Genomic DNA, 18,791 nt, shown 5'->3' on the forward strand with positions numbered 1-18,791 from the left:
ATGTCTCCATGGTTGTTTAATTTGTTTATGGATGGGGTTGTTAGGGAGGTGAATGCAAGAGTTTTGGAAAGAGGGGCAAGTATGAAGTCTGTTGGGGATGAGAGAGCTTGGGAAGTGAGTCAGTTGTTGTTCGCTGATGATACAGCGCTGGTGGCTGATTCATGTGAGAAACTGCAGAAGCTGGTGACTGAGTTTGGAAAAGTGTGTGGAAGAAGAAAGTTAAGAGTAAATGTGAATAAGAGCAAGGTTATTAGGTACAGTAGGGTTGGGGGTCAAGACAATTGGGAGGTAAGTTTGAATGGAGAAAAACTGGAGGAAGTGAAGTGTTTTAGATATCTGGGAGTGGATCTGGCAGCGGATGGAACCATGGAAGCGGAAGTGGATCATAGGGTGGGGGAGGGGGCGAAAATCCTGGGGGCCTTGAAGAATGTGTGGAAGTCGAGAACATTATCTCGGAAAGCAAAAATGGGTATGTTTGAAGGAATAGTAGTTCCAACAATGTTGTATGGTTGCGAGGCGTGGGCTATGGATAGAGTTGTGCGCAGGAGGATGGATGTGCTGGAAATGAGATGTTTGAGGACAATGTGTGGTGTGAGGTGGTTTGATCGAGTGAGTAACGTAAGGGTAAGAGAGATGTGTGGTAATAAAAAGAGCGTGGTTGAGAGAGCAGAAGAGGGTGTTTTGAAGTGGTTTGGGCACATGGAGAGGATGAGTGAGGAGAGATTGACCAAGAAGATATATGTGTCGGAGGTGGAGGGAAAAAGGAGAAGAGGGAGACCAAATTGGAGGTGGAAGGATGGAGTGAAAAGGATTTTGTGTGATCGGGGCCTGAACATGCAGGAGGGTGAAAGGAGGGCAAGGAATAGAGTGAATTGGAGCGATGTGGTATACCGGGGTTGACGTGCTGTCAGTGGATTGAATCGGGGCATGTGAAGCGTCTGGGGTAAACCATGGAAAGCTGTGTAGGTATGTATATTTGCGTGTGTGGACGTATGTATATACATGTGTATGGGGAGGGGGGTTGGGCCATTTCTTTCGTCTGTTTCCTTGCGCTACCTCGCAAACGCGGGAGACAGCGAAAAGTAAAAAAAAAAAAAAAAAATATATATATATATATATATATATATTTTTTTTTTAATATATATATATATATATATATATATATATATATATATATATATATATATATATATATATATATATATTTTTTTTTTTTTTTTTTAATACTTTGTCGCTGTCTCCCGCGTTTGCGAGGTAGCACAAGGAAACAGACGAAAGAAATGGGCCAACCCCCCCACCCATACACATGTATATACATACGTCCACACACGCAAATATACATACCTACACAGCTTTCCATGGTTTACCCCAGACGCTTCACATGCCTTGATTCAATCCACTGACAGCACGTCAGCCCCGGTATACCACATCGCTCCAATTCACTCTATTCCTTGCCCTCCTTTCACCCTCCTGCATGTTCAGGCCCCGATCACACAAAATCTTTTTCACTCCATCTTTCCACCTCCAATTTGGTCTCCCTCTTCTCCTTGTTCCCTCCACCTCCGACACATATATCCTCTTGGTCAATCTTTCCTCACTCATCCTCTCCATGTGCCCAAACCACTTCAAAACACCCTCTTCTGCTCTCTCAACCACGCTCTTTTTATTTCCACACATCTCTCTTACCCTTACGAAACTCACTCGATCAAACCACCTCACACCACACATTGTCCTCAAACATCTCATTTCCAGCACATCCATCCTCCTGCGCACAACTCTATCCATAGCCCACGCCTCGCAACCATACAACATTGTTGGAACCACTATTCCTTCAAACATACCCATTTTTGCTTTCCGAGATAATGTTCTCGACTTCCACACATTCTTCAAGGCCCCCAGAATTTTCGCCCCCTCCCCCACCCTATGATCCACTTCCGCTTCCATGGTTCCATCCGCTGCCAGATCCACTCCCAGATATCTAAAACGCTTCACTTCCTCCAGTTTTTCTCCATTCAAACTCACCTCCCAATTGACTTGACCCTCAACCCTACTGTACCTAATAACCTTGCTCTTATTCACATTTACTCTTAACTTTCTTCTTCCACACACTTTACCAAACTCAGTCACCAGCTTCTGCAGTTTCTCACATGAATCAGCCACCAGCGCTGTATCATCAGCGAACAACAACTGACTCACTTCCCAAGCTCTCTCATCCCCAACTGACTTCATACTTGCCCCTCTTTCCAAAACTCTTGCATTTACCTCCCTAACAACCCCATCCATAAACAAATTAAACAACCATGGAGACATCAAACACCCCTGCCGCAAACCTACATTCACTGAGAACCAATCACTTTCCTCTCTTCCTACACGTACATATGCCTTACATCCTCGATAAAAACTTTTCACTGCTTCTAACAACTTTCCTCCCACACCATATATTCTTAATACCTTCCACAGAGCATCTCTATCAACTCTATCATATGCCTTCTCCAGATCCATAAATGCTACATACAAATCCATTTGCTTTTCTAAGTATTTCTCACATACATTCTTCAAAGCAAACACCTGATCTACACATCCTCTACCACTTCTGAAACCACACTGCTCTTCCCCAATCTGATGCTCTGTACATGCCTTCACCCTCTCAATCAATACCCTCCCATATAATTTACCAGGAATACTCAACAAACTTATACCTCTGTAATTTGAGCACTCACCCTTATCCCCTTTGCCTTTGTACAATGGCACTATGCACGCATTCCGCCAATCCTCAGGCACCTCACCATGAGTCATACATACATTAAATAACCTTACCAACCAGTCAACAATACAGTCACCCCCTTTTTTAATAAATTCCACTGCAATACCATCCAAACCTGCTGCCTTGCCGGCTTTCATCTTCCGCAAAGCTTTCACTACCTCTTCTCTTTTTACCAAATCATTTTCCCTAACCCTCTCACTTTGCTCACCACCTCGACCAAAACACCCTATATCTGCCACTCTATCATCAAACACATTCAACAAACCTTCAAAATATATATATATATATATATATATATATATATATATATATATATATATATATATATATATATATATATATATATACATATATATATATATATTTTTTTTTTTTTTCATACTATTCGCCATTTCCCGGATTAGCGAGGTAGCGTTAAGAACAGAGGACTGGGCCTTAGAGGGAATATCCTCATCTGGCCCCCTTCTCTGTTCCTTCTTTTGGAAAATTAAAAAAAAACGAGAGGGGAGGATTTCCAGCCACCCGCTCCCCCCCCCCCCCCCCCCCTTTTAGTCGCCTTCTACGACACGCAGGGAATACGTGGGAAGTATTCTTTCTCCCCTATCCCCAGGGATAATATATATATATATATATTTTTTTTTTTTTTTTTTTATACTTTGTCGCTGTCTCCCGCGTTTGCGAGGTAGCGCAAGGAAACAGACGAAAGAAATGGCCCAACCCCCCCCCCCATACACATGTACATACACACGTCCACACACGCAAATATACATACCTACACAGCTTTCCATGGTTTACCCCGGACGCTTCACATGCCTTGATTCAATCCACTGACAGCACGTCAACCCCTGTATACCACATCGCTCCAATTCACTCTATTTCTTGCCCTCCTTTCACCCTCCTGCATGTTCAGGCCCCGATCACACAAAATCCTTTTCACTCCATCTTTCCACCTCCAATTTGGTCTCCCTCTTCTCCTCGTTCCCTCCACCTCCGACACATATATCCTCTTGGTCAATCTTTCCTCACTCATTCTCTCCATGTGCCCAAACCATTTCAAAACACCCTCTTCTGCTCTCTCAACCACGCTCTTTTTATTTCCACACATCTCTCTTACCCTTACGTTACTTACTCGATCAAACCACCTCACACCACACATTGTCCTCAAACATCTCATTTCCAGCACATCCATCCTCCTGCGCACAACTCTATCCATAGCCCATGCCTCGCAACCATACAACATTGTTGGAACCACTATTCCTTCAAACATACCCATTTTTGCTTTCCGGGATAATGTTCTCGATTTCCACACATTTTTCAAGGCTCCCAAAATTTTCGCCCCCTCCCCCACCCTATGATCCACTTCCGCTTCCATGGTTCCATCCGCTGACAGATCCACTCCCAGATATCTAAAACACTTCACTTCCTCCAGTTTTTCTCCATTCAAACTCACCTCCCAATTGACTTGACCCTCAACCCTACTGTACCTAATAACCTTGCTCTTATTCACATTTACTCTTAACTTTCTTCTTCCACACACTTTACCAAACTCCGTCACCAGCTTCTGCAGTTTCTCACATGAATCCGCCACCAGCGCTGTATCATCAGCGAACAACAACTGACTCACTTCCCAAGCTCTCTCATCCCCAACAGACTTCATACTTGCCCCTCTTTCCAAAACTCTTGCATTTACCTCCCTAACAACCCCATCCATAAACAAATTAAACAACCATGGAGACATCACACACCCCTGCCGCAAACCTACATTCACTGAGAACCAATCACTTTCCTCTCTTCCTACACGTACACATGCCTTACATCCTCGATAAAAACTTTTCACTGCTTCTAACAACTTGCCTCCCACACCATATATTCTTAATACCTTCCACAGAGCATCTCTATCAACTCTATCATATGCCTTCTCCAGATCCATAAATGCTACATACAAATCCATTTGCTTTTCTAAGTATTTCTCACATACATTCTTCAAAGCAAACACCTGATCCACACATCCTCTACCACTTCTGAAACCACACTGCTCTACCCCAATCTGATGCTCTGTACATGCCTTCACCCTCTCAATTAATACCCTCCCATATAATTTACCAGGAATACTCAACAAACTTATACCTCTGTAATTTGAGCACTCACTCTTATCCCCTTTGCCTTTGTACAATGGCACTATGCACGCATTCCGCCAATCCTCAGGCACCTCACCATGAGTCATACATACATTAAATAACCTTACCAACCATATATATATATTTACTTGCTTGCCTTCAGCCCATACCCGGCGCCACCCCGCCCCCTAGGAAACAGCATCACTGCGCCCCGTTCACTGAGGAAACACCAGGAAAACAGACGACAAAGGCCACATTTGTTCACAGTCCGTCCGTAGCTGTCATGTGTAATTCACCGAGGTTCGATCGAGTAAGTAATGAAAGGGTAAGAGAGATGTGTGGTAATAAGAAGAGTGTGGTTGAGAGAGCAGAAGAGGGTGTTTTGAAATGGTTTGGTCATATGGAGAGAATGAGTGAGGAAAGATTGACCAAGAGGATATATGTGTAACAGGTGGAGGGAACGAGAAGTAGGAGACCAAATTAGAGGTGGAAAGATGGAGTGAAAAAGATTTTGAGCGATAGGGGCCTGAACATGCAGGAGGGTGAAAGGCGTGCAAGGAGTAGAGTGAATTGGTACAATGTGGTATTCCGGAATCGACGTGCTGTAAATGGACTGAAACAGGGCATGTGAAGCGTCTGGAGTAAACCATGGAAAGTTTTGTGGGGCCTGGATGTGGAAATAGAGCTGTGATTTTGGTGCATTGTACATGACTGAGTGTGGAAAAATGTGGCCTTTTTGTCTGTTTTCCTGGCGTTACCTCGCAAGGGGTAACGATGCTGTTTCTTTGGTGTGGGAGCACCGGGAATGAATGAAGACAAGCAAATATGAATATGTACATACATGCGTATATATGTATATGTCTATGTGTATATATACGAATGTATACGTTGATATGTATATATATGTGTATAGGCGTTTGTTTATTTCATGTGTACGTTCGTGGATGGGCCATTCTTCGTTCGTTTCCTGACGCTACCTCGCTGACGCGGAAAATGGCCATCAAGTATAATAAAAAAATATTAAATGTAAGTATACACACACTATATCAGTAGAAACAGAATTTCATGGTAATGCAGCTACATCTACACAAACTACTTAACTCGTAAGTATTGGGCTTGGTCTAGAAATTTCATCATGGAGTGGGAAAATATATACAGATTGACTTGAAAAAGGAACAGCAAATGCACAGAATATTTTACTAGTGAAGTACCTTCATGAGGGAGGATCTGGTTGTGTGCTAAGTGAGCATATCTGACGACTGATAATGAAGGAAGACGTGGAAATCATGATTCTTTTTTTTTTTATTGAGTTTCGATAATTAACGTACTCTTATTACATACATAGGCACAGAGGTAGTGAGGAACAACTTATATTTAGAGATATTACACTTTGCTCAGTAAAATTTGGTGTTAGAGTGACTGGCTGGTAAGTGTGGGGAGGATTGTGGGGATGACAATGTGGGATTTTTTTTAATATTTAAAATTCTAATCTTCTTTCATATATACTTATACTTCATACATAGTCACAGCACTAATCCTATTAAATGTAGAAATATTACATATTAAACATATGTGTGAGATCATGTGGCTGGCACGTACACAGTGTAAGATCATGTGGCTGGCACGTACACAGTATAAGATCATGTGGCTGGCACGTACACAGTATAAGATCATGTGGCTGGCACGTACACAGTATAAGAAGATCATGTGGCTGGCAAGTACACAGTGTAAGATCATGTGGCTGGCACGTACACAGTGTAAGATCATGTGGCTGGCACGTACACAGTATAAGAAGACCATGTGGCTGGCACGTACACAGTGTAAGATCATGTGGCTGGCACGTACACAGTATAAGATCATGTGGCTGGCACGTACACAGTATAAGAAGACCATGTGGCTGGCACGTACACAGTGTAAGATCATGTGGCTGGCACGTACACAGTGTAAGATCATGTGGCTGGCACGTACACAGTATAAGATCATGTGGCTGGCACGTACACAGTATAAGAAGACCATGTGGCTGGCACGTACACAGTGTAAGATCATGTGGCTGGCACGTACACAGTGTAAGATCATGTGGCTGGCACGTACACAGTGTAAGATCATGTGGCTGGCACGTACACAGTATAAGATCATGTGGCTGGCACGTACACAGTGTAAGATCATGTGGCTGGCACGTACACAGTATGAGAAGATCATGTGGCTGGCAAGTACACAGTATGATAAGATCATGTGGCTGGCATGTACACAGTGTAAGATCATGTGGCTGGCACGTACACAGGATAAGATCATGTGGCTGGCACGTACACAGTATAAGATCATGTGGCTGGCACGTACACAGTAAGATCATGTGGCTGGCACGTACACAGTGTAAGATCATGTGGCTGGCACGTACACAGTATAAGATCATGTGGCTGGCACGTACACAGTATAAGAAGATCATGTGGCTGGCACGTACACAGTGTAAGATCATGTGGCTGGCACGTACACAGTGTAAGATCATGTGGCTGGCACGTACACAGTATAAGAAGACCATGTGGCTGGCACGTACACAGTGTAAGATCATGTGGCTGGCACGTACACAGTGTAAGATCATGTGGCTGGCACGTACACAGTGTAAGATCATGTGGCTGGCACGTACACAGTATAAGATCATGTGGCTGGCACGTACACAGTGTAAGATCATGTGGCTGGCACGTACACAGTATAAGATCATGTGGCTGGCACGTACACAGTATAAGATCATGTGGCTGGCACGTACACAGTATAAGATCATGTGGCTGGCACGTACACAGTGTAAGATCATGTGGCTGGCACGTACACAGTGTAAGATCATGTGGCTGGCACGTACACAGTATAAGATCATGTGGCTGGCACGTACACAGTGTAAGATCATGTGGCTGGCACGTACACAGTGTAAGATCATGTGGCTGGCACATACACAGTGTAAGATCATGTGGCTGGCACGTACACAGTGTAAGATCATGTGGCTGGCACGTACACAGTGTAAGATCATGTGGCTGGCACGTACACAGTGTAAGATCATGTGGCTGGCACGTACACAGTATAAGATCATGTGGCTGGCACGTACACAGTGTAAGATCATGTGGCTGGCACGTACACAGTATAAGATCATGTGGCTGGCACGTACACAGTATAAGAAGACCATGTGGCTGGCACGTACACAGTGTAAGATCATGTGGCTGGCACGTACACAGTGTAAGATCATGTGGCTGGCACGTACACAGTGTAAGGTCATGTGGCTGGCACGTACACAGTATGAGAAGATCATGTGGCTGGCAAGTACACAGTATGATAAGATCATGTGGCTGGCACATACACAGTATAAGAAGATCATGTGGCTGGCACGTACACAGTATGAGAAGATCATGTGGCTGGCAAGTACACAGTATGATAAGATAATGTGACTGGCACGTACACAGTATAAGAAGATCATGTGGCTGTCACGTACACAGTGTAAGATCATGTGGCTGGCACGTACACAGTATAAGATCATGTGGCTGGCACGTACACAGTGTAAGATCATGTGGCTGGCACGTACACAGTATAAGATCATGTGGCTGGCACGTACACAGTATAAGATCATGTGGCTGGCACGTACACGGTATAAGAAGACCATGTGGCAGGCACGTACACAGTGTAAGATCATATGGCTGGCAAGTACACAGTGTAAGCTCATGTGGCTGGCACGTACACAGTGTAAGATCATGTGGCTGGCACGTACACAGTGTAAGATCATGTGGCTGACACGTACACAGTGTAAGAGACATGTGGCTGGCACGTACACAGTGTAAGATCCATGTGGCTGGCACGTACACAGTGTAAGAGTCATGTGGCTGGCACGTACACAGTGTAAGATCATGTGGCTGGCACGTACACAGTATAAGATCATGTGGCTGGCACGTACACAGTATAAGATCATGTGGCTGGCACGTACACAGTATAAGATCATGTGGCTGGCACGTACACAGTATAAGATCATGTGGCTGGCACGTACACAGTATAAGAAGACCATGTGGCTGGCACGTACACAGTGTAAGATCATGTGGCTGGCACGTACACAGTATAAGATCATGTGGCTGGCACGTACACAGTGTAAGATCATTTGGCTGGCACGTACACAGTGTAAGATCATGTGGCTGGCACGTACACAGTATAAGATCATGTGGCTGGCACGTACACAGTATAAGATCATGTGGCTGGCACGTACACAGTATAAGATCATGTGGCTGGCACGTACACAGTATAAGATCATGTGGCTGGCACGTACACAGTATAAGAAGACCATGTGGCTGGCACGTACCCAGTATAAGATCATGTGGCTGGCACGTACACAGTATAAGAAAACCATGTGGCTGGCACGTACACAGTGTAAGATTATGTGGCTGGCACGTACACAGTATAAGATCATGTGGCTGGCACGTACACAGTATAAGATCATGTGGCTGGCACGTACACAGTGTAAGATCATGTGGCTGGCACGTACACAGTGTAAGATCATGTGGCTGGCACGTACACAGTGTAAGATCATGTGGCTGGCACATACACAGTATAAGAAGACCATGTGGCTGGCACGTACACAGTGGAAGATCATGTGGCTGGCACGTACACAGTGGAAGATCACGTAGCTGGCACGTACACAGTGGAAGATCATGTGGCTGGCACGTACACAGTGGAAGACCATGTGGCTGGCACATACAGAGAATACTGGAGGAGTTTTTCCTTTGGAAATATCTTGGGTCTTTACTTACCACGTGTTACCAAGGTCCTCTATTACCCTTGGATTACACATAGAAAACCACTTTCAGTTGTTTTGTCATTTCTTGAATATTCGTGAGCTCACTGAAGACGCCTACCCTTCTTTTGTCATTTCTCAGCAAAATCAGTCACATTTCTCAAATTTTTCGTCTTCATCCTCCTCACTTACTTTCTTCCTAATAAAAATTAAGTTATCCAATAAACTATGTATTTTCCACTGGGTCACTGGATGTGCAAGACCAACAGGTGAACAACTATAGTGGTTATAGAGATCCTGAGGATAGCAGAATTTTTTCCTTCAGTTTCCTAGCAGTGGAAGAGAGCTTTATGAGCTACTAATGGTGTGATAAGTCTGTTGGATGTTTAACAGACACAGTAAGTTCATGTTGATGGCGGCCACTGTTTAAAGGTTAAAACATCCCCGTCTCATGTCTGAATGGTAACTGGAATGATATGTCCTGTAAATATATATGGTATCCATACCCCTTCTGTACACCTATCCACATACTGGCCTTAAAATCTCATTGCAAATGCTGTATATAAAGGTGAAGTGGTAAGGCACAGATGGATGTAGTGGTTAGTGTTCTGACCGAGATGCATTCACGGTCTGCCCACGGTCGAGCGCATAGGATCGAACCCTCGTTGCGGCAGTCGGTCCACAGCCAACCCAGCTGTTCATCCATCCCTAGAGGTTGGTCAATAAAATGTGTACCTGGCTCTTGCTAGGGTATATAAACATATATATATATATATATATATATATATATATATATAGAGAGAGAGAGAGAGAGAGAGAGAGAGAGAGAGAGAGAGAGAGAGAGAGAGAGAGAGAGAGAGAGAGAGAGAGAGAGAGAGAGAGTGAATGTTGGGGTGAAGAGGGTGGCGAGAGTAAGTGAGCTTGGGAAGGAGACTTGTGTGAGGAAGTACCCGGAGAGACTGAGTACAGAACGGAAAAAGGTGAGAACAATGGAAGTAAGGGGAGTGGGGGAGGAATGGGATGTATTTAGGGAATCACTGATGGATTGCGCAAAAGATGCTTGTGGCATGAGAAGAGTGGGAGGTGGGTTAATTAGAAAGGGTAGTGAGTGGTGGGATGAAGAAGTAAGATTATTAGTGAAAGAGAAGAGAGAGGCATTTGGACGATTTTTGCAGGGAAAAAATGAAATTGAGTGGGAGATGTATAAAGGAAAGAGACAGGAGGTCAAGAGAAAGGTGCAAGAGGTGAAAAAGAGGGCAAATGAGAGTTGGGGTGAGAGAGTATCATTAAATTTTAGGGAGAATAAAAAGATGTTCTGGAAGGAGGTAAATAAAGTGTGTAAGACAAGGGAGCAAATGGGAACTTCAGTGAAGGGCGCAAATGGGGAGGTGATAACAAGTAGTGGTGATGTGAGAAGGAGATGGAGTGAGTATTTTGAAGGTTTGTTGAATGTGTTTGATGATAGAGTGGCAGATATAGGGTGTTTTGGTCGAGGTGGTGTGCAAAGTGAGAGGGTTAGGGAAAATGATTTGGTAAACAGAGAAGAGGTAGTAAAAGCTTTGCGGAAGATGAAAGCAGGCAAGGCAGCAGGTTTGAATGCCTTACATCCCAGACAAAAACTTCTCACCGATCCCAGCAACGTACCTCCCACACCATACACCCCCAACACCCTCCACAGAGCATCTCTATCAACCTTATCACTTGCCTTCTCCAGATCCATAAATGCTACATACAAATCCATTTGTTTTTCTAAGTATTTCTTACATACATTCTTCAAAGCAAACACCAGATCCACACATCCTCTACCACTTCTGAAACCACACTGCTCTTCCCCAATCTGATGTTCTATACATGCCCTGACCTTCTCAATCAACACCCTCCCACGCAACTTCCCAGGAACACTCGACAAACCCATACGTATCTCTACAATTTGAACACCCACCACCATCCCCCCCCCCCCCTGCCACCGCACAATGGCACCATGCATGCACTCCGCCAATCCTCAGATACCTCACCATGAACCATACACACACCGAACACCCTCACCAACCAGTCAACAACACAACCACCCCTTTCTTCAACAAATTCACTCTCCCTGACTCTCTCACTTCGCACACCACCTCGACCAAAACACCCTATATCCGCAACTCTATCACCAAACACATTCAACAAACCTTCAAAATGATACTCACTACATCTCCCACTCACTCCACCACTACCCGCCATCACCTCCCCACATGCCACCTTCACCGATGTTCCCATTTGTTCCCTTGTCTTACTCTATTTACCTCCTTCCAAAACATCTTTTTATTCTCCCTAAAATTTAATGATACTCTCTCACCCCAACTCTCACTTGCCCTCTTTTTCACTTCTTGCACCTTTCTCTTGACATCTTACCTCTTTCTTTTATACATCCCCCAGTCAATTGCACAATTCCCCAGCAAAAATCGTCCAAATGCCTCTCGCTTCTCTTTCACTAACAATCTTACTTCTTCATCCCCCCACTCACTTCCCTTTTTAATCTGCCCACCTCCCACCGTTCTCATGCCACAAGCATCTTCTGCGCAAGGCATCACTGCTTCCCTAAATACATCCCACTGAAATGATTTGGTCATAAGGAGAGAATGAGTGAGGAAAGATTGACAGAGGATACATGTATCAGATGTGGAGGGAACGAGAAGTGGGAGACCAAATTGGAGATGGAAGGATGGAGTGAAAACGAATTTGAGCGATCGTGACCTGAACATACAGGAGAGTGAAAGGCGTGCAAGGAATAAAGTGAATAGGAACGAAGTGGTAAACCGGGTTCGACGTGCTGTCAATGGCATGTGCAGCGTCTGGGGTAAACCATGGAAAGTTCTGTGGGGCCTGGATGAGGAAAGGGAGCTATGGTTTCGGTGCATTACACATGACAGCTAGAGACTGAGTGTGAACCAATGTGGCCTCTGTTGTCTTTTCCTAGCGCTACCTGGCTTGCACGCTGGTTGAGGGGGGTGCCATGGAAGTGGTGAAGAGCTTGTAGATTTATGAGCTGAAAAAACACTGGTGATTGAGAATACCTGGTTTAAAAAGAGAGATATACATAAGTATACGTATGTAAGTAGGAGAGATGGCCAGAGAGTGTTATTGGATTACGTGTTAATTGATAGGCGCGCGAAAGAGAGACTTTTGGATGTTACTGTGCTGAGAGGTGCAACTGGAAGGATGTCTGATCATTATCTTATGGAGACGAAGGTGAAGATTTGTAGAGGTTTTCAGAAAAGAGGAGAGAATATTGGGGTGAAGAGAATGGTGAGAGTAAGTGTGCTTGGGAAGGAGACTTGTGTGAGGAAATACCAGGAGAGACTGAGTTCAGAATGGAAAAAGGTGAGAACAAAGGAGATAAGGGGAGTGGGGGAGGAATGGGATGTATTTAGGGAAGCAGTGATGGCTTGCTCAAAAGATGCTTGTGGCATGAGAAGTGTGGGAGGTGGGTATATTAGAAAGGGTAGCGAGTGGTGGGATGAAGAAGTAAGATTATTAGTGAAAGAGAAGAAAGAGGCATTTGGACGATTTTTGCAGGGAAATAATGCAAATGAGCGGGAGATGTATAAAAGAAAGAGGCAGGAGGTCAAGAGAAAGGTGCAAGCAGCAAAAAAGAGGGCAAATCAGAGTTGGGGTAAGGGGGTAAGAGAGTATCATTAAATTTTAGGGAGAATAAAAAGATGTTCTGGAAGGAGGTAAAGAAAGTGCGTAAGACACGGGAACAAATGGAAACTTCAGTGAAGGGGACTAATGGGGAGGTGATAACAAGTAGCGGTGGTGTGAGAAGGAGATGGAGTGAGTATTTTGAAGGTTTGTTGAATGTGTTTGATGATAGAGTGGCAGATATAGGGTGTTTTGGTCGAGGTCGTGTGCAAAGTGAGAGGGTTAGGGAAAATGATTTGGTAAACAGAGAAGAAGTAGTAAAAGCTTTGCGGAACATGAAAGCCGGCAAGACAGCGGTTTGGATGGTATTGCAGTGGAATTTATTAAAAAAGGGGGTGACTGTATTGTTGACTGGTTGGTAAGGTTATTTAATGTATGTATGACTCATGGTGAGGTGCCTGAGGATTGGCGGAATGCTTGCATAGTGCCATTGTACAAAGGCAAAGGGGATAAGAGTGAGTGCTCAAATTACAGAGGTATACGTTTGTTGAATATTCCTGGGAAATTATATGGGAGGGTATTGATTGAGAGGGTGAAGGCATGTACACACAGCAAAAAAAATATCGCGCGTTTTTTGTACGAAACAAAATGACGCACCAGACGTGGAATAATGGAACAGTGAACATTTTCCTGTGAGACGGTGGTAGCCCTGATGTCCCTGCCTGTGGGTGTCCTCACCTATCTAATGGCAACGATATATCCTTCCGTATGTAGTACAGTAGATGGGAGACGTAAATTGAGCATGTCAATGTAATATTCTGCACAGTAAGGCATATTGCAGTAATCATTATCTCTTGCAAAGTGTCAAATTCGTGGTGTAAAATAATATACTACATGGTAACTACGACACCCTGCTTCATACCGGCGGTGATTTATCTATCTGCTGGTTTAGATTAATCAGCAACCTCACGTAATATGTAGTATCACCTGTGTGACTGATAACAGTATGTCACAAACCTGGCACCACATCATAGTATTTAGTAAACCAACATGAAAAGTAATGACTCTTTTCATGGATCTGCATTAGTTAACTTCCCTTTAAAAGTGAAAATCAGATTTCTATATAACATGACCATAGACATGTTGTTGGAGGTTAAGAAAGTAATCTTTGACTGTAAATTTTATTATTTCAATATTTGGTATAACCTCGTCCCGTTGCCAACACTTCATTGAGCCTTCGAGGCATGGATGCCACTAACGTCTGCGTTAAGTTCCTACCAGAAGGGCTTCGTAGATGTTCCCATGCTTGTAAAGCATCATTTACGACTGTAGCACGACATCGATGTTGTCGGTCAGGCAGGCCTTTCTGCATGGCCGCCCATACGTGCTCTATCGGGGTGAGATCAGGCGATTTTGTAGGATATGGCAACACTGTTATACGTGGATGGCGAGCATGCCACGCCTTTACAACCCTGGATGTGTGAACTGGGCTGTTATCTTGGACGAGGTAAAATGGCTCCAGCTCTGGAAACAGCATAGCCCCTACTGAAGGTAGCAGGACCTCCTCCAGTATCTCAACGTATCTAGGTCCGGTCAACTGGCCAGGCCCGACATCCACCAACTCACCGACACCAGCACCATGGATGGATCCAACCAAATAGTCCTGCACTGACGCGCGCGCCCACTCCTCCTGCTACCCACCACATGTTGTGTCTCGTATCTGGTTATATAAAATGTATAAAATTACATAAGACACACGTGTGTCTTAATCATATTAGTGCAACTGTTGCTGCAATATAGATTAAGATAATAACTAAGTAAATTAAAAAATATTAACTAAATATGTAATAATTATTTATTATGATATCACATCGTAAATGGAGATTATTGCTACAGTATTTACATATGCCGTATAAAGTGATCATAATCACTGTTATTCACTTAAAAAATAATGAGTGTGCATAACTCAAATGTAATACTGCAGCACAACAGGACGTTTCAAGCAGCAAACCACTGTGGTGGCCGTGGCACCATGGTTTCAAAGCACTTCCGGAACGTTGTTCATGTTGGCCTCACCATAAATTGTCATTATAAAATGGAAAATATGTTAAATACCTCTGTGTGTGTGTGTGTGTGTGTGTGTGTGTGTGTGTGTGTGACAGACAGACAGAGAAAGAGCTAACCTGGTGTTAGGATGCCGCCAAACATGTTTGTTTGCAGGGGGACCATCGCTGCAGAAGGTTTTTTCATCACAAAAGATGACGTTCTCCCAGAAATGATGTGGCTTGTCCGCATACTCCAGCCTGCTCTCCATGTTTGCCTCACTTAACACAGGTTTTGTTGCTGGTATGCGACCACGTAGCCCCTCAGAGTGATGTCTGTTTCGGACAGTTTGAGGCGTGCACTGCAGACCAAGAGTATCCCGAATGTTGCTAGCGTCGGGCGTGAAGGGGGCGTGAGCAGTAATGACAGCTGCTATGGCCTAGGGAAAGGATGACATATTGCAAATATAACATGTGATGTGGTTGTTTACATAACATCAAGTGGTCCAGTATACCTATATATGCAACATCATTACCTGATCATCTTCCGGGGTTGTGCAACGTGGGCGCCCACGCCGATGCCTGTTGTCTGTGTTGCCCAACTCTGCCTGTCGGCGAATCCATCGTGCTACGGTTGACCGGTGAATACCAAGACGTCTCCCAATTTCAGAGTCGCTGTAGCCCTCATTATGAAGCTGTAGAATAGCTTCACGTGTCGCTTGTGAGGTCTCCATGGTAAAATTAGATATACCACAAAAACAACCTTTCGACATTGGCTCGCAGTGAACTATACCCGCGCTGTTTCATTGTTTCAAAAATATATCGCATGTCTCATTACATTTCCTGCATGGACACGAAATGGCGGTGTAAGATAACCTTTATGGACTACCATGAACCCAGATGTGATATAGAATAATACAATATCAATAGTAAAACATATTCTTCCCAAATTACACCTATACAATATGAAGCTATTGTGTTTACCTGGCATCACATTGAGGTATGCTGCAGCTACCACATGCGGGGGTTGCCGCATATAGCTGTGTGTGTCTCACAGCTATATTACACACACCAATTCAAAAGTAGGGGTTCGTACTGCCTTGTATGATGTAATTTTATTGTTAATGATATAATGCCGCTCTTGTGGCACGTGACTTACATGGGTCTAGCATAGGACTCTGGAAACCTGTGGCTTCAAGGCCCATATACCAACCCTACCAGCATGGTACAACAGGTAGGTCAGTGATCATTACAGACGTCTTCAGACCCCCTCTGCGCGATAGTTTTTTTGTTGTGTGTACAGAGCATCAGATTGGGGAAAAGCAGTGTGGTTTCAGAAGTGGTAGAGGATGTGTGGATCAGGTGTTTGCTTTGAAGAATGTATGTGAGAAATACTTAGAAAAGCAAATGGATTTGTATGTAGCATTTATGGATCTGGAGAAGGCATATGATGGAGTTGATAGAGAAGCTCTGTGGAAGATATTAAGAATATATGGTGTGGGAGGAAAGTTGTTAGAAGCAGTGAAAAGTTTTTATCGAGGATGTAAGGCATGTGTACGTGTAGGAAGAGAGGAAAGTGATTGGTTGTGGATGAGAGAGCTTGGGAAGTGAGTCAGTTGTTGTTCGCTGATGATACAGCGCTGGTGGCTGATTCATGTGAGAAACTGCGGAAGGTGGTGACTGAGTTTGGTAAAGTGTGTGAAAGAAGAAAGTTGAGAGTAAATGTGAATAAGAGCAAGGTTATTAGGTACAGTAGGGTTGAGGGTCAAGTCAATTGGGAGGTAAGTTTGAATGGAGAAAAACTGGAGGAAGTGAAGTGTTTTAGATATCTGGGAGTGGGTTTGGCAGCGGATGGAACCATGGAAGAGGAAGTGAATCATAGGGTGGGGGAGGGGGCGAAAATTCTGGAAGCCTTGAAGAATGGTTGGAAGTCGAGAACATTATCTCGGAAAGCAAAAATGGGTATGTTTAAAGGAATAGAGGTTCGAACAATGTTGTATGGTTGCGAGGCGTGGGCTATGGATAGAGTTGTGTGCAGGAGGGTGGATGTGCTGGAAATGAGATGTTTGAGGATAATATGTGGTGTGAGGTGGTTTGATCGAGTAAGTAATAGAAGGGTAAGAGAGATGTGTGGTAATAAAAAGAGTGTGGTTGAGAGAGCAGAAGAGGGTGTTTTGAAATGGTTTGGTCACATGGAGAAAATGAGTGAGGAAAGATTGACAAAGAGGAGGGAACGAGAAGTGGGAGACCAAATTGGAGGTGGAAAGATGGAGCGAAAAAGATTTTGAGCGATCGGGGCCTGAACATGAAGGAGGGTGAAAGGCGTGCAAGGAATAGAGTGAATTGGAACGATGTGGTATACCGGGGTCGACGTGCTGTCAATGGATTGAACCAGGGCATGTGAAGCGTCTTGGGTAAACCATGGAAAGTTCTGTGGGGCCTGGATGTGAAAGGGAGCTGTGGTTTCGGTGCATTATTACATGACAGCTAGAGACTGAGTGTGAAAGAATGGGGCCTTTGTTGTCTTTTCCTAGCGCTACCTGGCACACATGAGGGGGAAGGGGGTTGTTATTTCATGTGTGGCGAGGTGGCGTATACATTTCAACGTATACATACATATACATACACAGATATATACATACAAACAAATGTACATAACTCATACTTGCTGCCTTTATTCCTTCCCATCGCCACCTCGCCACAAATGAAACGACAACCCCCCGCGAAGTAGCGCTAGAAAAAGACAACAAAGGCCACATTCGTTCACACTCAGTCTCTAGCTGTCCTGTGTAATGCACTGAAACTACAGCTCCCTTTCCACAAAACTTTCCAAGGTTTACTCCAGACGCTTTACATGCCCTGGTTCAATCCATTGACAGGACGTAGACCCCGGTATACCCCATCGTTCCAATTCACTCTATTCCTTGCACGCCTTTCACCCTCCTGCATGTTCAGGCCCCGATCGCTCAAAATCTTTTTCATTCTATCCTTCCACCTCCAATCTGGTCTCCCACTTCTCGTTCCCTCCACCTCTGACACATATATCCTCTTTGTCAATCTTTCCTCACTCATTCTCTCCATGTGAGCAAACAATCTAAAAACACCCTCTTCTGCTTTCTCAACGACACTCTATTTATTACCACACATCTCTCTTACCCTTTCATTACATACTCGACCAAAAAACCTCACACCGCATATTGTTTTCAAACATCTCATTTCCAGCACATCCACGCTGCGCACAACTCTATCTATAGCCCACGCATCCCAACCATATAACATTGTTGAGACCACTATTCTTTCAAACATACCCATATTTGCTTTCCGAGATAATGTTCTCGCCTTCCACACATTTTTCAACGCTCCCGGATCTTTCGCCCCCTCCCCCACCCTGTGACTCACTTCCATTTCAATGGTTCCATCCCCTGCTAAATCCACTCCCAGATATCTAAAACACTTCATTTACTCCAGTTTTTCTCCATTGAAAC

At 44.2% G+C, this 18,791-nt stretch overlaps 1 protein-coding gene across 1 annotated transcript; it reads right to left on the reverse strand.

Annotated features, from left to right (window-relative positions):
• Positions 1 to 14,443: 14,443 nt before the first annotated feature.
• Positions 14,444 to 18,242, reverse strand: LOC139750926 (uncharacterized). Its single transcript, XM_071665839.1, has 3 exons — positions 15,843 to 18,242; positions 15,448 to 15,746; positions 14,444 to 14,984 (listed from the first exon to the last, which is right to left on the reverse strand). The coding sequence occupies exons 1-3, from the start codon at positions 16,077 to 16,079 to the stop codon at positions 14,858 to 14,860; spliced, it is 663 nt and encodes a 220-aa protein (XP_071521940.1). The 5' UTR covers positions 16,080 to 18,242; the 3' UTR covers positions 14,444 to 14,857.
• Between the last annotated feature and the right edge of the window lie 549 nt (positions 18,243 to 18,791).

Source organism: Panulirus ornatus, chromosome 10 (assembly GCF_036320965.1).
Source record: "Panulirus ornatus isolate Po-2019 chromosome 10, ASM3632096v1, whole genome shotgun sequence".
NCBI lineage: Eukaryota > Metazoa > Arthropoda > Malacostraca > Decapoda > Palinuridae > Panulirus > Panulirus ornatus.